The following is a 25,037-nucleotide window of genomic DNA, read 5'->3' as shown; positions in this document are numbered from 1 at the left end:
TATCTTGCCAGGTCTGGGTTGGGTCATGACATTGACCCTAGGCGAATCCCACATCGGCAAAGCACGGGAGAGATGCTGGCTTTATAAGGGGTGATCCACACCTTAATTGGCAAGACGCGTTTTGGGGTGTATGGGCGCCCCAAGAACAAATCCGTGCGGGCCTTCTTAAGGCCCAAAGCGGACAATATCTTACCAGGTCTGGGTTGGGTCATGACAAAGGGCCCGTTTGGTATCGTTTTAGAGGCCCTGTTTTCATTTTCCTTTTCTAAATTTAAGTTAGTACGCGTTTGGTGGCTCGATTTCAAAAATCAAATGATAAAACAAATAATTTGAGATTCACTTTTATAACTGTGAAAGTGAGAACGTGTTTAACATGTTCTCGCCATATTCCAAAACTAAACTAAAAAATAGATTAAAAAACAAACTCCAGCGACTCTCACTTCATCCTTGTCTCTTCGGGCTTGTCTCTTCAACTCTCTCTCCTGATCTACTCACAGCGTTTACTCTCTCGGTGTGCTTTATCTCTTCGACTCTCTCTCGCGATCTACTCACAGTGGTTACTCTCTCTCGTTGTGTCCAAAACGGCTGCTGTACTGGCCGCCGCCGCTGCTTCATTGGGCCACTGTTATTGCTCCATCTCCGCCACCGTCACTGCTCCGTCTCGACTGCCTCGACTGCTACTGCTCTGTCAGCTCCGTCTCTACTATTGTGAGTTGCTGATTTTTTTATTTTATTTGAGTAAATGCTCGCAAAACACCGTCGCCGTACTTCGTCTTTGCTGCCTGCACGCTAAACCTGTTCAGCTTTGCCGTATAAATTTAGGCTGCAGCCTCCGGACTCCATTGACGAATCCTTCATTGGAGCTTCATCACACAATTGTAGCAGAGTATCAAGGTAAATTATTAATTTTTTTTAATTAGATTTTGAATTATTTTAGTCATGGTGATTTGGGTTTTGGATTATTTTATATCTCATTTGGGTTGGGTTTACCTAATTTACATGATAGCTTTAATCTCGGTGGACATATATCATCATTATATACGTTGGAATTTTTCAATTATTCTATCAGAAGAGAAAGCTATGCAAATATGTTATTGAATTTTGGTGGCATTCTTGGTTGATTTTGAAATGTTAGCTAGCCTTTTGGCTGTACACAGATTGTCTAAACTTCATGTTTTCTTTGCATTTATAATGTCCTGCTGTGAAATTGAAGGATGTAAAGGGTGCTGAAACTTTCCACTTTGTTATACTTAAATCAGTGTCATTTGATTTAAAGACTTGGTCAAGTGTGTTGCTAAGTTTTGGAGACAAGAATATGTCAGTGGTTTCTTAAGTAAAATAGAGAAAGTAATTAAAGCTTTTTAATTATCAAGATTTATATAATTAAATCTTTATTTTCTAATATTTAGGCTTCGTGTTTGGTATTTCAGAAACAAGTATTGAAGCAAATTGAAGAGACTGAACTATTCAAACCGAAGATTTGTAAAAGCCGATACTTGTGAAATTTGCTTGGGAAACTGAAGTTAGATGAAACTTGCTGCAAGGAGCCAGACGTGACATTTGTAAAAGCTGATGATCCAAAGCCTATGACATTGGTTTCATGGAAAGTAAAAGCTGGTGGCATTGATCAAGGAATTGACATTTTGTTAGTTCCTTCGTCTCCAAGAAATCAACTTGAGAAATTTGCTGCATTGAAGGATGTAAATGGTGTTAAGAATTTACTGTCTGTTATTTAGCTAGCCTTTTGATTGGGGAGCATGCATTTATAACTTAACAATGATATTTTGCAATAGTATTTGGGAACGTGGATGTATATACTTAGGTTATTTCACACAATCCACATTTTATGTGATTATATTGCAACTATTATATCACTTTATTATTTTGTGACTATGTTTTAGCAAATAGAAATGTGTACACTTTTATGCTATTATCCGAAGATGACTTTCAATGAGTTTTGTACGTTTGAACTATTTCTTTATGTCGTGATATTTTTTAAGAGGTTATTTGGATAAATTATTAGCTTGGATTTTTATTTTAGAAGGGAAAATTGCTACAAAAAATAAATGTTATGTTGCCAAAAATTTTAAACTTTGCTTAATTTACGTGTATTCAATGAAGAATAATGATAATTTTTTTCACATTTTTAGTAAATAAATTGATGTAAAAATTCTTAAATTCTTTTATATTTTCTTGTTTTAAGTACTAATAAATATTGTTTTCTAAATATATAATTTAAATTAATCATCAAAACTATTTAATACAGTGTTATGTAGTGAAATACCAAACATAATATAACTAAAAACATAATATAATTAAAAATTAATATTGGGAATTCGAAGGCATTTTTAAACGATGTTAAAAATTTAATTAAATTATTTTTTTGTATTTGTGTGTATTAGCTAAATAATTATTTTATGACTATAAATATAATGTAAATGATTAGTAAAAACTATTTTTGAAAAAAACATTTCCAAACGCATATTATCTATTTTTATCATTTTTAATTGTGTCTACCAAACGCATATTACTGTTTTTAATTTTAAAATATAGGATATAGAAAATGATACCAAACACATATTTAAATTCAAAATACAGCAATTGCAAAACATCATTTTCATTTTCGTTTTTATTCTCAGAAAATACAAATTCAAAAACAATAACAAACAGGCCCTAAATTTCTAACCCTAGAATCTAGATCGACAGCAGCAGCACCCTATTTGTCTCTCTCAGCCTTTCAGTCTCAAGGTCACGCCGTAACGGTTCACTCTCACCGTCAGCCTCTCACGGTCGCGGACTCATCGTTCACGATTCAAGCATCCACAATTGCAGCCGCCGCTCGTCTACCTCATCTTCGCCAGCCGTTGCAGCCTCTCCCCGTCGTTGCTGTTGCGCCGGTGAAGGTGAGAACTGAGTTGAGTTCAATTTTTGTGTTTTGTATTTTGTATTTTTTAATAGCAAAATACACGCTTCTTGATTGGATTTAGCCAAATTTTCTGCACTCATTGATTTAACAAAAACAGAATTTGATGATACGTCGTCACTATTATTGTGAGAAGACGGAGGACTACCGTTGGTTGGAACTTCAAGTGACTTTGAATTATTAATTTGATATCTGCTTGTCCCGAATTTGTGGTATTGGTCTCTTCATTTTCGGTTAGCAAAAGTGGAGTTTGCATGACACAAGTTTTTTTTGGGCTCATTTGAGGTTCTCTACTAGTAATGCAATTTTCATTAGAGATGCAACAAGACCGTCAGGAATGTTTATTTGATCATTTAATGCACCAACTCTGGCTTGTCTTTCTTTAACACTTATAGGTACTGTTTCAAAATGAGACCTACTCATAAGCAACATTGTTACCTTTTTTAACAAAAGAAAAGCACGCTTCATCAAAAATTACATGTCTCGTAATGAATATACTGAACAGAATCAGATCAGCTGATGTATTTGCTTAATTTAATTGAGAAGATTGCTTGTGTGTTATGGTGGAGTTTGTCAATTGTCAATGCAATATTGCAAACTTGTGGTTTTTTTTTTTTTGTTTTGATGGATTTGTAATTTGTGATAGATTTTAAAATTATGTGCAAGTTTTTTGTGTAGTTAGTAGTTCATACATGTCAAAACTGTAAAATCCAGTAAAAGCAGGTGAAAATTGTAAAATTGCTGTAACCGAACCAAAATGAACCAAAATAAACAACTTGTGGCATCAAGACACATCATTTGCTATTTACATTTGACGAAGCACAGCAAATTGTCTCTCATTCTCTGCCATTTTTGTTTTGCTTTCTCATATTGAAACTAATATTTGCAGAAAGTTATAGAGATTTTTTTTTTTTTTTTTGAGCAGTGTGTTCATTCAATTCATTGCTTTTTATTCTGAACCGGAAGTCAACGATAGTTAGTCCATTCAAAGGTAAAATTTTACTGTTAAAAAAAGGGTAAAATTTTACTGTTGAAAAAAATTTTCTTGCCTAAAAATAGAAAATCAAATCAATTTAAGAGAACCCATTTGCTGGAATTTGCCAAATATCTTATCCATAGGAATATTTGTGCATATTTTTAAACAGAATTTGCATATTTGATTGAATTTATAATACCCCATTTGCCTCTATCTTCTGTTGAATCTTGACTTGTGAGATTTTTTGTGTGTCAAGTTAGATGGAGATTGATAAAGCAATTAGAGAAAGTGATGACAGGAGGCTTAAGACGAAGTACAATAATGCCATAAATGTTATACAAAGAACTCTTGCTTTATACTCGTGAGTATTTTCTTGCTTGTTTCTTTCTTTTATTGTGAATTTTGCAGTTTTATGTTTTCATTGTGAAATGGGTTCTGAGTATTTTGGTCAAAGTAGATTTGATAACACATTCAGTTACTTGTAAGTTTGCGTAAAGAGTATCAAATTCTGAATATTGTGTTTTACTTGTTTTCATTTTATGAAAATTAATTGTAGCTTGCACACATCTGTGTTTCTTTGTAAATTGATCATGTCTTTGCTGGGGTTACCTTTGATGATTCTCATCTGGATTCAAGTTTTTGTCAGTTTGTGTAGCTTTTTGGTATTTGCTATCTTGATCTTCTCTGTGCATTGATTGGATAATAGAGAACCTGTTATAATGGTGTCATTTCATTTTTGCACCTGCGTATCACTTGGAAATTGATTGAACAATACGTTATTTGGTCATCTTTGTACAAACTTGGGTTGTTCATTTTGAAGTTTGGATTTCGTTGATCTACACAGTAGGTATCACTCACAGGTTAAGGGAAACAAACTTGTGTTTTTCCTAGTTGCTTTAGGAGGTTGCTGTTGGTTTTAGAATAGACTTGGGTGGAAGCCTTCATGGTCCTTGCATTGATCACAATGAAATATTTAAGTCTGAGCTTGCTTCACAATGACTATCTTTTCCTTCTGCAAGCATAAATTGATCAATTATATCGGTCTCGCATTACACCTCAAGGAAATGAATGTGAATCTTAAGCGCTCTAAACTGTTATTTATCCACTGGTAACAAGGATGCTGATGCTTGAAAGTACTGAATTTGATATCTCAACAGCATTGAAGAGGTTGCCTTTAGTTTCAATGGAGGAAAAGATTCAACTGTAAGTATATATATGTGCCCTTTTTTTTTGGGTCAGAATTGTAAGTTTCTTTTTTCTCACTGATTTTGTCCTTGGCTTTGATGTTTAGGTTTTGCTGCACCTACTTAGGGCTGGCTATTTTTTGCATAAAGGGGAACAGAGTTGTTCTAATGGGAGTCTGACTTTTCCAATTCGGACAATATATTTTGAGAGCAATTCAGCTTTCCCTGAAATCAACTCATTCACCTATGATACAGCCTCTAAGTAAGCGAAGCACTGAAGTATTCTTCCTCTTTTCCCCCTAGCTTTATTTCATTTTCCATTCTCCCCCCAACAAAAATAAAATAAAATAAAATAATGATTAAAAAAAAAAAAAGATTTAGGCAATATTATAAGGTTTTTTGACTTTGAAGCCTATGATTTGGAAAAGAATATTTTTGCTAATCAGTAGACTTGTTTGTGCAGATATGTTTTGCAATTGGATATCATTCGCTCAGATTTCAAATCTGGTTTGGAAGCTTTATTAAATGCTAAACCAATCAGAGCTATTTTCCTTGGTGTGCGAATTGGTGATCCTACAGCGGTATTTGTCATGCTTTATTCCAAGAATAACACAATGATGACTTTGCGTTAACGTTTCACGTTAAATAGATCATCTTTTAACTTGCAGGTTGGTCAAGAACAGTTCTCCCCAAGTTCACCGGGATGGCCTCCTTTCATGAGAGTGAATCCCATATTGGATTGGTCGTACAGGTTGTTGATAAACAATAAGCTCTTTGGTTTCATTGGCTTCTGAATCAAGTTGATAACAGCTATCGGATGGTTGATTATTTCATTCTTTAATCCTTCAAAATTGATATTCCTTGCATTTGAGCTTCACGAACAGCCTTTGAGGAAACCCGAGAAATACGTCACTACCTTGTGTTTGCTTTTGTTTTCTAAATGAATGCTTTTGTTTGATGGGATATAGTCATGATAAACTGAAAATACACTTGTCATGATCTCGTGTAATAAGTTACTAAGTGGTTGATTCTTATAAACAGGTTTTTTTTTTACAGAATAAATGCATAAAAGATATTTTTTGAAAACCAAAAATTATTTTCAAAATTTGTTACTTGAATGTTCAGACATAGTTTTTCAGCATTTTCAGAAATATGAAAAATCCTCCTCCAATCTTCAGCTACTGCTACGAACCATTTTTTTTGTTTTTGAAAACATTATTTTCGATACACTTTTTAATTTGAATATAGTTGCAGGAAAAATATAAAAGAAAAAAGAAAAAGTACTGTGAAAGCATTACCAAATGCACCACCTGCCACAAAAAAGCTTCATTGTACTATGTATTGCAAGTTTGTAACTGTATTGAGGAAACATTTCATTACATAGGCAATTTTTTGATGATTTACAAACGCTATTTTGGAAAAGGCAGGATTGAAATCTCACTGGTTGGTTAGGCTATATGGCCATCACTTTTAATTCTGTCCATAGATGCCTATTTCATCTGTTTTACATAGGGTGAATTTCAGGGATTTGACTTTTTGATGTTTCTTTGTCAGAGATGTGTGGGCCTTCATCTTAACTTGCAAGGTCCAGTACTGCAGTCTTTATGATCAGGGGTAATGTTTTTCTGTCTTCAATTATTAAAATTTATTGTTAAGTTTTATAGGATTAGGTCATTTCCTTGAGGCTTACATGTTCCCTGATGCAGATTATACTAGTTTGTATAATTCATAAATTTTAACTAAGGTTATACTTCTACTCTTTCTGAAAAATTTTATTTGATTACTATCATCATTTGCAGCTATACTTCAATTGGAAGCATACATGACACTGTTCCAAATGCATTATTGTGCGTCAGTGATTCCTCCAATAACCAAGAGAAATTTAAACCTGCATACATGCTTTCTGATGGAAGATTGGAGAGAGCAGGGAGAGTTAAAAAAGTTTCTCCTTCAATTTGTGGGACAGCCGTTGCTAATGTCATGGACAATGTAGATTCACATAAAAGCAGCTTACTGAAAGCCTCAGCCATTGCTGTTGGCGATGAGATTCTGTAAGTCCCTTGTTGGAATTACATGGTTTGTTAAGAGCATCTCTTGGCTGGCTTGGACTTTTTGTGGTTATTTTGTCAATGGTCATGAATTTCACTCGTATAGCCATAATTCAAAATTTTAATTGTCTTCATGCTCTGAATGGACTTCCAACATAATCAGCTGCTTTTAACCTTGAAGTCTTTCTCTTGATTTCAGTTGTCTTTTCTCTAGGAAAAAAAAGGTAAAGAAATATAATCTGTTGGTACATAGATGTGCTCATTCATTATTGTGTGTGTTTTGAACCGCTTTTATAATTTTTCCTCTTATATAAGGGATGAATAAATAGCATTTTTATGAAAACATTCCATATATAATATTTCAATACCTTCCTAAACTGTTATTTGCGATGTGTGCTTTATATGAAAGCTCGAATTCATGTTTTGTTATATTCACAGATATACATTCCTTTTCTTTATATCTGTGGTGTCATATCTCTGGCATGCATGCCTGCGTGCTGTACCTATCTGTCGTTTCCCTATTTTCACCTATTGGTTGCTAGTAGCTGAAGTCTGTAGTATCTTTTATCTGTTCCATAGCTCAGGTTTGGCACCATTGAGGATCAACTGGGACCTTCATTGTGTAAAAAGTTGCATTCTATCGGTTGGTCTGTATCACAAATTGCTGTTCTTCAGAATGATGTGAGTTACTATCTGTGAAAATTATCTTGGTAAATGATATAGTAGTTCATAGTCAAATTTTTTGATGGTATTTCATACAGAAACATCAAGGCAAGACCCTAAATTATTAACTTTAGTAATGATCTGCACATAGATATTAAAACCAACATTGTTGGTGTTATGCATGTTGAGTTACATCTGAAGCTCCACATTTGCAATTTTTAACCTCTTATAATTTTATCTTTTATGACTTTGTTTTGGAGCAGATAGATTCTGTGGCTGAAGAGGTTGAACGACAAAAAGCATCCCATGATATGGTAAATTTTGGCATTTCTATTAGTGACCATTTGATGATTTTCTTATTGTTTTGATATCTTAAGTTGGTACATATTATGCCTGATACTTCTAGGTATTTGTGTATGGAGGGGTAGGCCCGCTGCACTCAGATGTTACATTAGCTGGTGTTGCAAAGGCTTTTGGGGTTCGCCTGGTGAGTTATGCTTGTTTGCAGTGCATTTTTTTATTATGATTATTATGCTCATTTTGATGTTTTGTCAAATGTTTCTAGTTTTCTGGGTTTGTTGCACAAATCTTACTGTATTCCTTGATATTCTGGTGTTCTTGATGAAGAAATTTCAAACTACCCAAACCTTCTTAACTGATTTTCTGGTTTGGAGTGAGGAGCTAAAAGACGTTTGCTATGTGCTGACTAACTGTATTTTGCTTGGTTAATCATCTTTAATTGAAGGCTCCGGATGAAGAATTTGAAGAATATCTGAGGCAACTTATTGGTGATCGCTGCACTGGTGACCGAAATGAGGTAATCTGAATCTGATGTCAAGAATTGATAATTCCAAACTGGTATATTTTCTAGTTTAGTGCATCTCTTTGTCTCTTTTTTCATACTCAAAAATCCCTTGATCATTCTATGTTCATTGAGTTCTGTAATGGAAACTACCAGCAGCCCTACAACCTTGGTAGTCAGGAGACTTTTGGGATACAAATATCCCAGGTAGGTGGCTTTAAGGGGTTTTGAACCATTCCTCTTGTATGATTTGGAAACTTGGCATGCTCCCTCTCTTCACCCACCCCTGCCTTCCTTTCTTTTCTTTTGGTTCATCTTTTATTATTATTATTATTATTACTACTACTACTACTCTCACACAATGATGGTTCAAACTGTCAAACTCCTCGACTTCAACATCTGAGTCTTGCCCACACCTTATATCTGTAGTTTGTTGAATGAAATGATTAGGTTCGCGTGTAAACTGATGCCTTCCTTTGTGCTTAATACATTTGATGATGATGTTAATTCCTTGGTTTTGTTTTGGGATAGTTTTTTGTTTGGACATACTATATGGTCATTAGTAGGGAGTACATTCTTTCCACTGCTTTTAGTTGCTTTTCGTTTTCATCTATCTTTTGTTTTCTTCAGCATATACCTATGAATGCAAGTCCATCAACGTTGATTTTTTTTTTTTTTGGGGCGGGGGGGGGGGAAATGGAGGTATTTGAGTTTGTGTCTTCAATTTGATCTCATTCTTGGATTTCCTTTTCAGATGGCTTTGTTGCCGGAAGGTACCACCGAACTGTTGCATCACGACAAGCTGCTCTTACCTTTGGTATGTGTTTTGGAGGCATACATATGATGAACATGTTTCTGAATTTTCAATTAACGCTTCCACACCACAATGAAGCATTAACTAACCAATAATGACAAGATATTCATTCTTTCTTCTTGACTATCACTCGTGCATAAACATAGGCAGATACATTTAATATCAACTGCTAGTTTGAATTTCTAATAATTTAATGATCGTTCTTGTAGATCAAGTGTCAAAATGTAATCATTCTCACAGCAACAAATGTTACTGAGCTGGATAAAGAGTGGAACTGTTTGATTGAACTTCTAAGATCTGGTGGCTTGTCATTGATGGAACCATACACATCAAAGAGCTTGACCACAAATCTATCAGATGTATGTGTTAAAAGATCCCTTGCATGTTGCTGTCATTATTAGACTTTTGGTGTGCTTTTGTACAATTCCTGCTATTTCACCTACATTTTCTAAGATAAGTAATGCTGAAAACCTTATTGTCTAGAAAGACTGGATATTACTGATGCCTGCTTGCTGCCTGTATGATTTCTACCTTTTGTACTGTAATATATTTGGAGCAGTTCCGTTTCCTTGCTCTTTACAGCAATTGACAGTTTGCTATGTTATGTAGCTAAGAATTTTAGGATTAATTTATTTATTTGTCATTAGCTTTGGATTGTTGTTGCTGTGCAATATTTGCAGGATGAACCTGTAGACGTTATGACTTTAGAATCTTGTTTTAAGTATTAACATATTGGTTCGGTTAGGTATTGTCTCTTATATGCAGCGAGACAAATTGCTATTGAGATTATCTGCTTTGATTGAACTTTGTAATATTTTCAAGAGAAGAATATGTTCGGGAAGTCCCAAGGATTCATCTGTTAGAATTCTGCTGCTTTTCATTAGGATTGATTTGTTGAAGTAATGCTTGCACCATCTCTTTGATTGCCTTTGATATTGACACTCCTTTTGCTTGTAATATTCTCTGTGAATTCAGTTAGAAGCTGCCCAACCTCTATCAAAACTTTGTCTTGAATTCCCGGACCTTCATATAGGTACGACTTTTTCTAACTTGTTCAGGTTGTCTGGAAATAGGATATACTTCTGCCTTCTTCCTTTTTCTAATTGATTGTGGTTTCCTGCACAATGTTAAGGGTGTTATCGTAAATCAAGACAAGGGCCACTCATAATTAGTTTTGAAGGCAAGGTAAAAGATAGTGCCACTTGGATATCTAGCTTTCGTTAACATCATTAATTTTTATGGCAAACAATAAAATTATCAATAAACCTGTTGCAGGACCAGGCAAGAATTGAAGCAGCAATAGAGTCATTGTTCAAGAAGTTCCATCGGGGAGCATTCTCTGAAGTGGTTTAAATTGTGAACGATATCTTGAAGCAGTTCTTGTGAAGCTTCAGATACCTAGGGTGCTTATTTGGACTGCTGCATGGCCCCGCACAAAAAATTTCCTGCCTATGGTGTGCGGAGCACGAGTCTGAATTTGGATGGAAAGAGAAAGACTTAAGAGATATCAGGAGAGGAGAAAGAAAAGATCTGAAGACAGGATTGCAATGAAGATAAACGATAACTGTCATATCCCTTGCTATTAATAAGAAAAAATGGTGATACAGCAGCTTTCATTAACTAACAGATTAAGAGATAAGGACTCTGATATGTATTGACTGTTGATTCTTGGGCAGTCAACAAATCCCTCAGCTTATGCAAAACATTAAATTTCTGTTTACTAACACAAGACTAGATTTACGGGAGCATTTGCTTCTCTTTAGCTTTGACTTTTGAGTTGCTTGAAATAAATCACGAGGACGATTTTTGTTCAAGCAGTCTGGCTACCTACGCAAGGATACTCTTAAAAGCGCATATTATCTAAATCCTTGTGTGCGGATTCCTGGGCACTTATGATCTCGGCGCTTGAGTTTTAATTTAAGCTCGGATTGGTGTGGCACCTAATAGAGATAGCCAACGGAATACGGCCCATCAAGGTAAGGCCCATGTGCTAGCATGGCATGGCTACCATGTGATTGGGCAATGATATCTCGTACCTAATTTTTTACTTAGGCCTGGTAAGGCATTAGTACGGCATTAGTTGACGCGTGCTGTACTAGGTTGTGCCTAAGAACCAAAAAAAAGTCTGGTTAGCATTTTTATTATTTAAATTTTTTTAAGATGGCATGTCAAGCTGTTGGGCCACATGACTTTAGTTAAATTTGATATAAATTAAAAATTCATCAATATTCAATAATAAGAAATTATTAATAATAAGATGTAATACTAACTACTAGGTTAATGACTACTAAGTTAAAACCTATTGTATTAGAATCTTTTTTAATAATAATAATAAGAATAATAAATTTTTCTTAAGGGTTAACACTTAATTGCTAACTTAAATTTACATCGAGTCATAGATCATCATTCATAATAACATTAATATTTTTAAGTTTCAAATTAAAATATAATTAACTATTGATTTATAATAAAATATATTTGTTAACAATTTTATTTTTTGTGTAAAATGGTCAAAAGTATTTCTTATATAAATGAAACATATTTTCGTTTGACTAATTATGATTTTACAAATGAAATATTAAGACCATAAAAGTTTATATTTATCATTTATAAAATCATAAGATCATTTATTCATTTAATAAATTATAAACATAAAGCAATTAGCCTTTTTTTTAACTAACACTTAAATGAATTTATAAAAGCTACACTAATTTATATTAAAAGATTCAATTTTAAATTATTCGTACAATCATTAAAATATAAGTTTACTTTTCACTAAAAAAAAATTCTTTAATATACTTTGGTTGCATCCTATCCCACTAGTGAAGCGTGTTTATTGCAATTTTTTTCACGTTCGTACTTTAGCATATCTCCAATTGTGCTATGCTTTCAACTCAACGCGTGTGCATGCCCTATTGTGTTACCTACCCTTTCAAAACATAGTTGTATTATGCCATATTGTACGGACACCAAACCATGTGTTACCCGGGCCGTTGGCCATCTCTAGCACCTTATTTATAATTTTCATCATAGGTTAGTTGTTAATCATACAATGAGAATGTAACAATTACATATAAGTTGTTATATCACTTGTGATTCAAAAAATGGGTTTTAAATGTTGAAATTTCTAAGTTCAATATTTCCTAAAAAGACCGTAGAATAGTGTGCAATGCTTGCTAGATCTAGATTTGCAATGCCATAAATATATAAACTTCAACTCGAAGGTTTAAGATAGATCTTTGTTTGTTAGATACAATTGTCCTCAATCGTGGACGTACAAAGTTAATAGACAAAAAGCACTCTGATTTAACAGTGTGTTTAGCACACTGTGTTCTTTTACATTGTAAGTTGTACTGCACTATGGTGTAATGCATTAGGGTTTATTCCTGTAAATTTAATGCAACATAATGTTTGTGCACTATGGACTATATTATATATAATACTATTTACTAATATTATTTTATACTGATATTAAAATTATTTAGCATTATTTAAATATATTAATATTTTAGTGATATAATATTAATTTTTGAAATTTAATTGTTAATTAATTATTTTCATATATTAATTTTTATAACATAAAATATTGAAATTATTTATTGTAATAATTTAATAATGTACTATTATCAAATAATATAAAAATATAATGTTATAAATATAATAGATAATACAATGCAATACAATATGATATTAAAATTTCAATTTAATTAAAAATTAATTCTTATTTATTAATGTTGAATATAATTATTTAATTTAAATTTATTTTCAAATTTGGTATTTTAGTAAATAATAAATGATTAAATAATTATAATATTTTTTTACATATTTAAAGAAAAATAATTAAAATGATTTTATATAATAAAAGTAAATAATGTATTATCATTTATTTATTAAATACTTAGGTTTATTCATATTGTATATTTTATACTATTATTTAAAATTAAATTTTCTATAAGATAAATATAAATTAATATTTAATAAACTTAATTTTATTATAAATTATTGAATAATAAAAGTAAAATGATGAAATTTAAAAAATGAAAGTATTTTTAATGCAATACAGGCTAAACCCTCTCTCCCATGAGATGATTTTATTCTCTTTTTATTGTATTACTAGGGATGGCAATGGGGTGGGGTGGGGGTGGGGAGGCCTACCTCATTCCCCACTCCGTTAGAAGTTTTTGCCTCCATTCCCCACCCCATTCCCCAATAAATTTAGTGGGGTGGGGATGGGGAATCCCTATGTGGGGAATGTTTTCCCCATCCCCACCCCATTCCCCATTTATCTATTTTATATTAGGTATAAATACATGATTTCAGTAAGTTAAAAATTAGAAACTTAAAATAAAATCATCACCATATTATAAAGTATTTAAATTCTTTTAAAAAAATATTTAAAAGTTTAAAACAATATCTTAAAATGATATTAAAAGTAAAAAATATTTAAAGAGCGTAGCACTTTAAAAGAGAAAAGAAAATATAACAATGTTTCATAGTTGAAAAATATTATAGGGTTTTCTTTCATTCATATCCTGTTTATATTGCATAAAAATTAAAAAAATATTAATTGACATTATAATTCATAAAATAAAAATTATTAAATAAGAATTAAAAATATATTTATATATAATGGGGATTGGGGTGGGGGTGGGGTGGGGAGTGCAAAATCAAACCCCACCCCATTAAGAATTTGGGGATTATTTTTCTCCCACTCCCCACCCTATTACCCAAAAATTATTCAAAATTTTCCCCATTTAGGGTGGGGCTCCATGGGGCCCCAAACCCGTAGAGGATTTTGCCATCCCTATATATTACCCAACTTTTTAATATAGTGTAATGCTAATAAAAATTACAGTCAAACATGGAATTGTATAAGAGCTGTGTTTTAATGCAATACAATATAATGTAATACAAATTTCCAACCACACCCTAAAAGACAAAAGCTAGTGCAATAAGGTTCGTATTCTTCTAGTCTTTAAGCTCCATTCGAGTGTCACTTCCAAACACAATTGTTACATAAATAGATTATAAAAAAACTTCTTTAAAAAAAAAAAAAATTCTAAAGAGTTTGGGTTGCTCGCTGGTTTAATTATTCTTTAAAAGCATATATTGATCAAATTATGTTGGTATTGCATCACACCTCAAGGAAATGAGTGTGAATATTAAGCGCTCTAAATTGTTATTTATCCATTGGTAATAAGGACACTGATGCTTGAAAGTACTCTATTTAATATCTCAGCATTGAAGAAGTTACCTTTAGTTTCAATGGAGGAGAAGATTCAACTGTAAGTATACATGTGCATTCTTTATTTTTTCTTTTTTCTTTTTTGTCATAACAGTAAGTTTCTTTTATCTCACTGATTTTGTCTATGGTTTTGAAGTTTAGGTTTTGCAATACCTACTTAGAGCTGGCTATTTTCTGCATAAAGGAGAACAGAGTTATTCTAATGGGAGTCTAACTAACATTTTAATACGGACGATATATTTTGAAAGCAATTGAGCTTTTCCTGAAATCAACTCATTTACCTATAATTTAGCCTCAAAGTAAGAGAAGTATTGAAGTATTCTTCCTCTTTTTTCCCCAGCTTTACTTCATTTTCCATTCTCACCCCACCAAAAACAAAACAAAATAAAATAATGATAAGAGAAAAAAAAGATCTAGGCATCATTATATGGTTTTTTGACTTTGAAGCCTATGATTTGGAAAAGAACTTTGTTCCCAATCAGATTGAATTGTCTGTGCAGATATGTTTTGTAGTTGGGATATTACATGGTCAGATTTCAAATTTGGTTTAGAAGCTTTACTAAATACTAAACAAATCAGAGCTATTTTCCCCGGTATGTAACTTGGTGATCCTACAGCGGGATTTGTCATGATTTATTCCAAGAATATCACAATGATGAGCTTTATCATTTCACATTGAGTGAAATTAAAGAGTCTAGCTGATTATGACTGACTGTTATTGATTCTAATATGTTGCTTAAGACTATTGTTGTTGAATGATACGTACGTAAAATATGGGTTAATGAATTTGGCTTAACGGGTATTTAATACAATGGGAATGAGTAAGAGTACTGCAGGTAGGAGTTCCATGATATTAGGATATGCTCGAGAGGGAGAAATTGATAGAGCTAGACAGCTCTTTGCTCAAATGGAGTAGAGGGATCCAGTTTCTTGTAAAGCCATGATTAGTGGTTACTCTCAGGCCGGGCGCTTTAATGAAGCACTTGAACCTTTTGGAAAGTTGGAATCACTAGGCGTACATACAGATGAAGTTACAATGGTTGTCGTACTTGCAGCCTCTTCTGGTCCTGGTGCTTTGGATTTTGGCAAAAGGTTTCATTAACAATACATAGAAAATGTGGTGTTTGGTAGCAATATTTTTCTAACTACTGCCATCATAGAAATGTATGCAAAAATGTGGTAGAATAAATACGGCCCTAGCTATTTTTTACAAAATACCAAAGAATTTGAAGACAGTTTTTCTTTCCAACTCCATGATTGTCGGTCTTGCTCAACACAGTCTAGGTAAGACTTCTATAACTATTTTTAGAGAAATAGAGCTGATGGGATTAAAACCATATGCAGTCACATAGTTTTGTGTGCTTGCAGCCATAAGCCACAACTACAATGTCTTTAAAAAAAAAAAAAGCCACAACTAAATGCACGGACCAAAAGTCCCTCCATGCTATCGGAGGCCATTGGATTTTACTTAATCCAATGAGTGAGATTCAACATTCATTAAAATTAAGAAAATATTAGGTGAAAATTAAAAGAAAGAGAGAGAGAGGAATTGACCGGAAAATGTTTTCTATTTGAATATGCCTTATTTGCCCTTAAATATCAAAGATATACCCTGTTACACACATATGTCTCATGCAGGTGAAAAAAGTAAAAAATACCCTTTAAAAAGTCATCTATCTACTTTTTCTTCCTCTCTCACAGTTTCTTCCTCTCACCATTCATTTCTCACGATTTTCTCTTCTCACCATTTCTTCCTCTCTCATCATTTCATCTCTTACCTCCAATACAGAGGTTTTTGATAAATTTTAACCTTTCAAAAGGTGGATAATGTATGTTTAAGATGTAAACATTTTGTATGCTAGGGTTTGATTTAATCATTACAATATATTTGCTGATGATTTATGAGTTTTAATAGTACATTATTCATTTTTGTGCTTGTACGTACACACGATTGCATAAAATGTAGGGATTTAAGACTTTAATTTAAGTTATGAGTGATTGAAAAATCATTTCAGGAAGAAGTCGAGTATTTACTCAAGTGAGAAGTGAAGAAAGGTCGAGTATCTTGTTGAGCAAGAAGTCAAGTGAAGAAGTGAAGTAAGTTGAGTCAATTATGATGTAAGTCGAGTATTAAGTCGAAAAATATGTCAAGTAAGAGTAAGTCTAGCAGTAAAGTATAAATTAGGTAGTTTGTAACTAGTAAAAAAAAATTTCTGAACAAGTTGGGTGGAAATCAAGTAAGTCTATGAATAAGTCTAGTAGGGGTCGATTAAGTTTATTGAATAAGTCGAGTATTGAGTTGAGTAAGTATTTTGAACAAGTCGAGTAAGTATTTTGAACAAGTCGAGTATTAATTATTTTAAATTGTTTGAAGAAGTCAAGTAAGTTTATGAATAAGTCGAGTAAGTTTTTTGAACAAGTCGAGTAAAAGTCGAATAAGTCTTTCCAACAAGTTGAATATTAACTATTTTAAGTTGTTTGAACAAATTAACTAAGTCTTTTCAATAGGTTAAGTCTTCTGAACAAGTCAAGAATTAATTACTTTAAGTCATTTGAAGTAATCAAGTAAGTTTTTTGATCACGTTGAGTAGAAGTCGAATGATAAGGTCGAGTAAGTGATATGAACGAGTTGAGTAAATTAATTAAATAAGTCGAGTAAGTTTTGCAGTATAATTTTATTCAGCTATTTCAATAATTTTTTTGCTAAAATTTTTTAATGATTACTCCTTCCATTACTATTCAAGTGATGATGCATGTGTGTCAGCATATTCTGAGACCATTACCATGTTGGTCCTTAAGAGGGGCGGGATGTTTATGATAATGTATGTGCTCGTGAAGTATATTTTCCTCTTGAAAAGCAATCATATGGGCGTCCAAAGAATAAGAGAATACTATCTAAGGGTGAGGAAAAGTTGCCTGGTAAATGTAATCGGTGTGGTGGTCATGGACAAAATTGACTCAAATGCATGATGTCAATGCCATTACATGACTCCTTATTTCAAATTTATATGCAATGCAAGTGACTCAATTCTTTGTATTCATTTTTGTTTTGCATTAATTTATGCTTTAATGTTATTTAAGCATGTATTAAATTTAAAATTATTTGTCTATACAAGATTTGATGGAGGATCATACATGGTATGTCGTGTTGAAAGGGTGGCGTCTTGGACCTTTTGGAAAATGGCTTGAGTGCTTGGAGCAAGTGAAAGATTATCTTGAGTTATTGTGTAAAGATTTCCATGCTGAAATTGTGTAAGGATGACTTTATTAAATGTTATGAGATGACATTTTATTTAAGGATCTTCTAAGTTACGTTTTCGGTAAGATACAGCCCGTGATTTAACTAGTCAACCAGTAAAAATACGCCACGTGTATGTAACACTGAATAAATTGTAACTGACTAAAATGGTTGGAGATCGATCGCCAAAAGAGTCAACCAAAAAGCTACTTTCTATAGCCGATTGCAAAACAAAAAACGTTGTCGTTTCGTAATTAAATTCAAAATAATAAATTAAGGGGTTCCTCTATGATACTATAATTTTTTTACAACATCAATAATGTTGTAATTGTGTACCATTGGATTAAATCTAATGGTATACAATATTTTTGCTAAAATAAATTAAAAATAATGGTAAACAGATTGTTAACCGTTCAAGAGGTGGAGAAATTTTTGTAAAATAATTGTGACCACCCTTAGAGTTTGAAGCAATTTCACTTAAATAGCATATTTTATTTAAAATTACTTTTCAACTCTCCTTTAAATTTGTATTGTGATAATCTTTTTTAAATAAATCTTTCAAAATCTATTACCATTAAGTATAAAATATAATATGAAGTAGGTTATTTAACACAAATCAAATAAATAAGTTACAATTGTAAAATTAATTATATATAATATAACACTAGTAAATAACACAACTAAATACATATACTTAGGTAAATGTCATAGGTACATCAATAAATTTATTGGTGAGATTGCTTGTAACCTAAAAAATACTTAATCACACATATTTTAATAAAATTTAATATCTTATATCAAAATTCTCATTATTTTTATATAATATTAAGGACCGTTGTATAATTGATCATGAAATATATATTATTTTTAACACTCATTTAACATACATATTCTCTGAGCTTTTTGTTTAGGATTTCTCTATAATATTATATGGTTTTTTACAGCATTGATAATAGGATTGTTGTGAACTCTTGGATGTTAGAGTTTTCACGTTTACCATTCATTTGACATAGTGGATAAAAAATTAGCTATTTAAATCATAACAAGTAATCTTCATGTTGCAAGTAAATATAGATGTAACATATGCACTTTGATTTTTCCTAATTAAGTGTATGATTTAATTTTTCCTCTTCAATATTAATTTTAAAATTGTCACAACATTAAATCAAGATAAATTGAGCGCAATTAAAAGCTCGGGTAGTCGGATTTTATTTTCGTCACGGGTCCGGTATTAGCTTAATTTGTATTAAGACTAAGTGCAAAAAAAAAAAAAAAACGAAGCTGGTTTCTATAAATGGAAAAGGGGAAGCAGATTTCCAAAAGAGGAAAGAAAGAGGGGCACGTGAGAGAGAAGGAGAGAGAAGGCCGGTCACCGTTGACTGACATGGGCAATTCGGTAAATTCATAAAACTTTAGGGTGAATTTGTAATTTGTGGAATTAGTGGATAATTTGGTAATTTTAGGTTAGGACAATGAGGTAATTTGAGATTCCGAGAGTAATTTCATAATTTTTGACATTGTGGTAATTTCATGATCTGAATTGAGGACAATTTAGTAATTGAAGATTCTGAGGATAATTTGGTAAAATAATGATGTTGGGGGCATTTTGGTAATTTTGACATGTAGGGGTATTTTGGTAATTTTGTGCATGCGGGAATAGTTTATTGTGGATAGATATTCGTTTGAGAATTATTATGTAAAATTAGTTTTATTTCAAATCTATGGAGAATGATTGTGTCGTTTCCTTAATTAAGAGGATCCGCGAACGAGAATCAACCCATGGACGTTGTTGATGCCGAGTCTTGACTTCGTCACTGTGAGTGGAATATACAAAACCTATTTTTATAGTATATTCTGATTTTACCATATAGTACAACATGTTTTGATAATAAGTTTTTGATGCTTCGATTTAATGATTTTCTAGAAAATTGATTTTTATTTACGTGCTGATATTTATTGTTATCAAGAATGAGTTTGATTAATGATTTTATTGTCGTTTTTGAGTAAATGCATGATATTAGAATTCAATGGATTTGAGATATGTTAAATAAAAAGAAAATGAGATTTCATATGTGATTATATGTTTATGAACATGTGTATAAAAAAAGTTGTTTGGAAAATCATTGGACAGTACCATTCCCCTCAAGATACAGAGATACAGATAATACGAGATTAATATAGAGATACAGATGAGATGAGATAGAGGCCTTTGGGGCCCGTCTGAACACACATAGAGGCTTTGGGCCGTGTGTTTGGGCGCTTTTTCCTTTTGGGGGCTTATGCATGCAGTATGATGATTACAGAGATACATATGTTGAGATACATGAGATATGAGATCAGATTTCCCCATCTATCCGTTGTAGCTCCAGGGCACGATGGTTCCCTGATTGTCCATCCGTCGAGGTCCGGATATGATGAGATCATTCCCCTAGGTACTTGTTTGGTGATAGTTTTTGGTATTCAGTATTTGATATTATAAGTATTATGATTTTATTGATTTTATGCATATTTATGTAATATAGTTATTTCAGTGCATGATTTGAATTGAATATGTTTATATAAGTTCTTATGATATTTTGATGAAATTGATTCGAGAAAGATTAAATCATTTTAAATAAATTTATTTTTCAAAAACTACTATCCACTCACTGAGCTCACTGAGTTTTATACTTACCCCGTTTTTATTATATTTTTCCCTCCCACAGGAGATTTGCAGGTACATCAATCGACCCAGCAATGATAGTTAGATTTGAAATTGTGGCCACGTGATGGTGCTAGGAGTCGTAGATTTAATATTTTGATATTTGGGATATTGCGAATTGTATTTATTTGTTATATTTTGTAATTAAGGATAACCGTTATATTTTAATATTAGAATGATTTGGGTGATATTTGGTATGTTGACTTGAGAAGTTGGTTATGAAGGATGGATTAATATTGAATTATTTTGGGAGTATTGTTTTGTAAATTGTAGGTTTGGGGATGTATTATTTATAGGGGAGATTCTGTCGAATTTTTGATAGAATTCTTAGATATTATAATTATTATCGATTCGATTATACGAGTTTAGATAGACTCGCCCTGGGGGTGCGGGACGAGTTGTTTCAAGTTGGTATCAGAGCATTGTTTTAGATTCTGTAGACTTTACTGTCGTAAATAGAATAAGTTTTATTGTTATGAAAGTCGGAATTGATATTTTATAGGCAGCATCATGATTCGTTGTAGTAGTAGACGTGGCAGCGAACGTGGTTGTGGTTGTGGCCGTACTAGGCTAGTAGCTGGGTTGACTCCAGGAGATGTACCTGCGGCGGAAAATGATCCCGTAAATGAGGGAATAGTTGAGTCTTCAACGCACAAGGTTGTGCAACAGGCACCAGGAAATGCTCCGAACATTGAGCAGTAAATTGATAGATCAGCTCAGATTGTGACTATAGTGGTACAGAATTAGACTCATCCATATGTCGGTCATGTAAATACTATCGAGCGTGTATGAAGTTTAGGGGCCAAGAGTTTTAATGGTTCTAGAGATCCACCTGAGGCAAAGTCGTGGCTTTTTAAATTAGAACGTATTTTTGATGTGATGAGATGCTCAGAGGAGGATAGACTTTCATTTGCCACTTTTCTACTCGAGGATAGGGCTTATCATTGGTGGCAGACAGTGGAGCGTAAATGCCAGGGGCATGCTGTGCTTACATGGGCTATTTTACGTAAGGAATTCTACGATCATTATTTTCCAGCTGTGTATTAGGATATTAAGCAGAGTGAATACCTTCGGCTGGTTCAAGGATCTATGTCAGTAGAAGAGTATGAGAAGAAATTTTTGGATCTTTCTAGATTTGCCACTTCAGCAGTTGGTGATGAGAGAGAGAGATGCAAGCGTTTTGAGGAGGGTCTCCGATTTGAGATTCGTACAACTGTGACGGCATCACGATACACTGAGTTTGCTGAGGTAGTTGAGGCAGCCAAGAGATTAGAGCATAGTATCTCTGAGGGATGTAGAGTTCAGGCTCTGAAACAATGACTTAGCCAGAGTTGGACATAGGGTTTCTCGAGTAGTAGGCCGCCGAAGAGAGGCTCACATACAAATTATTTTGCTGCCGTGCAAAAGAATCAGAGTATAAGCAGCAGGGGAGATCAGAGACAGACCATCAGTTACAGTTCGGCACAGCCATCAGTGGGGAGTAATGTTAGGACTCAGGGGCAATATGATAGGAATAACGGAGGACACCGTAGTAGTATACAACAGACCTCTTGTCCTACGTGTGGTAGGAACCATCAGGGCCAATGCCGTATTGAAGACAATATGTGTTATTTATGTGGACAACCTGGACATATTAAGAGATTCTGCCCCACTTTATCTCAGGGTGACAGTTCTGCTCGAGGGACAGCCCCACAATATCAATCTCACTCTGGACCAGCTCATGGTCAAAGGGGTATGCAGACAGGGGGTTCTATATCTAGGAGTCAGGGCACTATTCCAAGTCAGAGAGGTCAACCTGGTCGACCTCGTACTCAGGCTCGAGTCTTTGCCTTGACACAGCAGGAGGCTCATGCTACACCAGAAGTTATTATGGGTACATTATCTATCTTTGGCCATGATGCTCATATTCTTATTGATCATGGATCCACGCATTCTTTTGTTTCTCGTACATTTGTTATGCATATAGAGAGAGAGCCTGAATTGCTGGATTATGGTTTAGTTGTTATTACACCTACCGGAGGGTCACTGCTTGCCGAGAGGGTGTATCGAGATTGCATGATTCGATTGGGTGAGCATGAATTTAGGGCGAATTTGATTATTTTAGACATTCAAGATTTCGATGCCATTTTGGGCATGGATTGGCTTGCATCTCACCATGCTACTGTGGATTGTTTCAAAAAAGAAGTTGTGTTCAATAAGCCAGGAGAAACTGAGGTGAAATTTTGTGGTGAGCGTAGAGTTTTACCCTCATGTGTCATATGGGCCATTGATGCAAGACGCTTACTAAGAAAGGGTTGCTAGGCTTATCTTGCATGCGTAATAGACACTGAAGTTCGGGAGTTGAGATTGGAAGATATTCCAGTAGTCCAAGAATTTCCAGATGTATTTCCAGATGAACTTCCAGGGATGCCACCTAACAAAGAGATTGAGTTTTCTATTGATTTAGTCCCTGGGACGGCTCTTGTATCTATAGCACCGTATAGGATGGCTCCAGCTGAACTAAAGGAACTTAAGATTCAAGTGCAAGAATTAGTGGATAAAGGGTTTATTAGACCTAGTGTATCTCCGTGGGGAGCTCCGGTTTTGTTTGCTAAGAAAAAGGATGGTACTTTTAGACTCTGCATTAACTATAGGCAGTTGAATAAAGTTATAGTACGTAATAAATATCCACTTCCATGTATTGATGACTTGTTTGATCAACTTCAGGGAGCGAATGTGTTTTCTAAGATTGATTTGCGTTTGGGATATCATCAACTTAGAATTAAAGAGGCAGATATTCCTAAAACAACATTTAGAACTCGTTATGGATATTATGAGTTCTTGGTGATGCCATTTGGGTTGACTAATGCTCCAGCAGCTTTTATGGATCTTATGAATATGGTATTTTGCCCTTATCTGGATCGATTTGTGATTGTGTTTATTGACGATATTTTAGTGTATTCTTGGAGTCAAGAGAAACATGCAGAGCACTTGCGAACTGTTTTGCAGACTTTAAGGCAAAATCAATTGTACGCCAAGTTCAACAAGTGTGAGTTCTGGTTGGATAAATTAGTATTTCTAGGCTATGTGATATCATCTAAAGGAATTTATGTCGATCCTCAAAAGATCGAAGCAGTTGTAAATTGGGAACGGCCTACAAATGTGACCGAGGTTCGAAGTTTCCTTGGATTAGCTGGCTATTATTGTAGATTTGTGGAGGGATTCTCCAAGATTGCTACTTCTCTGACACGGTTAACTAGAAAGAATGCTAAGTTCCAGTGGGATGATGATTGTGAAAAGAGCTTTCAAGAACTCAAGGCACGTCTTACTTCAGCACCAGTTCTTACACTTCCATCGGGTAATGAAGGGTTTGTAGTATACAGTGATGCATCTAGGCAAGGATTGGGTTGTGTGATAATGCAACATGGGAAAGTAGTGGTTTATGCTTCTAGACAACTTAAAAAGCATGAACAAAACTACCCAACTCATGATTTAGCTTATGCTATGCATCCTGGTAGTACGAAGATGTACCGTACCTTGAGAGATCATTACTGGTGGCAAGGTATGAAGAGAGAGATAGCAAAATTTGTATCTCGATGTTTAGTTTGTCAGTAGATTAAGGCTGAACATCAGAGACCTATAGAGTTTTCACAGCCGCTTCCTATCCCTGAGTGGAAATGGGAGCACATCACCATGGATTTTGTAGTAGGACTTCCACGTACCTAGAGTGGTCATGATATTGTTTGGGTAGTTGTTGATCGACTTACAAAATCTGCTCACTTTTTACCATTCAAGACCACTTATTCGATGGAGAAGGTAGGGAATATTTTTGTGGCCGAGGTAGTTCGACTTCACGGAGCACCTGTGTCTATTATTTCATATAGAGATTCCCGATTCACTTCTAATTTCTAGACAAGCTTGCAAAAGGCTTTAGGCACCAAGTTGAATTTTAGTACAACTTTTCATCCACATACTGATGGTCAGTCAGAGTGTACTAATCAAACTCTGGAGGATATGTTACGAGCTTGTGTTTTAGAGTTTAAGGGTAGTTGGGACATTTATTTACCTTTGATGGAGTTTGCTTATAATAATAGTTATCAAGCTAGCATCGAGATGGCACCTTATGAGGCTTTATATGGCAGGAAATGTAGAACTCCCGTATGTTGGGATGAGGTTGGAGAGCGGAAGCTTTTTGGTCCCGAATTGGTTCAGAATACTAATGAGAAGATACAACTTATTCAGGAAAGATTAAAGGCAACCTAAAACAGACAAAAGAGCTACGCAAATAAGCGTAGGCGGGAACTTGAATTTGAAGTGGGTGATAAGGTTTTCATACGTATATCTCCTTGGAAAGGGGTACTTCAATTTGGGAAGCGTGGGAAGCTAAGTCCACGTTATATTGGACCATATGAGATCGTGGAGTGTATTGGTCGGTTGGCATACCGATTAGCTCTACCACCTGAG

At 33.9% G+C, this 25,037-nt stretch overlaps 2 protein-coding genes across 9 annotated transcripts; both read left to right on the top strand.

Annotated features, from left to right (window-relative positions):
* Positions 1–2,652: 2,652 nt before the first annotated feature.
* Positions 2,653–11,224, top strand: LOC102612726 (uncharacterized). Of its 8 annotated transcripts, none has more exons than XM_052443314.1 (20): positions 2,653–2,903; positions 3,024–3,135; positions 3,849–3,914; positions 4,160–4,260; positions 5,057–5,102; positions 5,191–5,345; positions 5,547–5,664; positions 5,752–5,834; positions 6,638–6,697; positions 6,883–7,134; positions 7,716–7,812; positions 8,058–8,108; positions 8,201–8,281; positions 8,540–8,611; positions 8,753–8,803; positions 9,351–9,413; positions 9,620–9,769; positions 10,386–10,443; positions 10,543–10,595; positions 10,686–11,224. In XM_052443314.1, the coding sequence occupies exons 4-20, from the start codon at positions 4,160–4,162 to the stop codon at positions 10,761–10,763; spliced, it is 1,569 nt and encodes a 522-aa protein (XP_052299274.1). In that variant the 5' UTR covers positions 2,653–2,903; positions 3,024–3,135; positions 3,849–3,914; the 3' UTR covers positions 10,764–11,224. The 8 variants fall into 8 exon arrangements, with proteins under 8 accessions (XP_052299274.1, XP_052299275.1, XP_052299272.1 ...); XM_052443315.1 differs by having other exon boundaries at positions 4,156–4,260; XM_052443312.1 differs by lacking the exon at positions 3,024–3,135.
* An 8,992-nt stretch (positions 11,225–20,216) lies between these two features.
* On the top strand, positions 20,217–24,836 carry LOC107178783 (uncharacterized). Its single transcript, XM_052443750.1, has 8 exons — positions 20,217–20,325; positions 21,097–21,292; positions 21,389–21,578; positions 21,642–21,842; positions 21,936–22,821; positions 22,918–24,135; positions 24,325–24,389; positions 24,486–24,836. Exons 1-8 carry the CDS (start codon positions 20,217–20,219, stop codon positions 24,834–24,836), a joined length of 3,216 nt encoding a protein of 1,071 aa, XP_052299710.1.
* Positions 24,837–25,037: the final 201 nt, after the last annotated feature.

This window comes from Citrus sinensis, chromosome 6 (genome assembly GCF_022201045.2).
Source record: "Citrus sinensis cultivar Valencia sweet orange chromosome 6, DVS_A1.0, whole genome shotgun sequence".
In the NCBI taxonomy this organism is placed as follows: Eukaryota; Viridiplantae; Streptophyta; class Magnoliopsida; order Sapindales; family Rutaceae; genus Citrus; species Citrus sinensis.
This window is presented reverse-complemented; position numbering and strand designations above follow the sequence as displayed.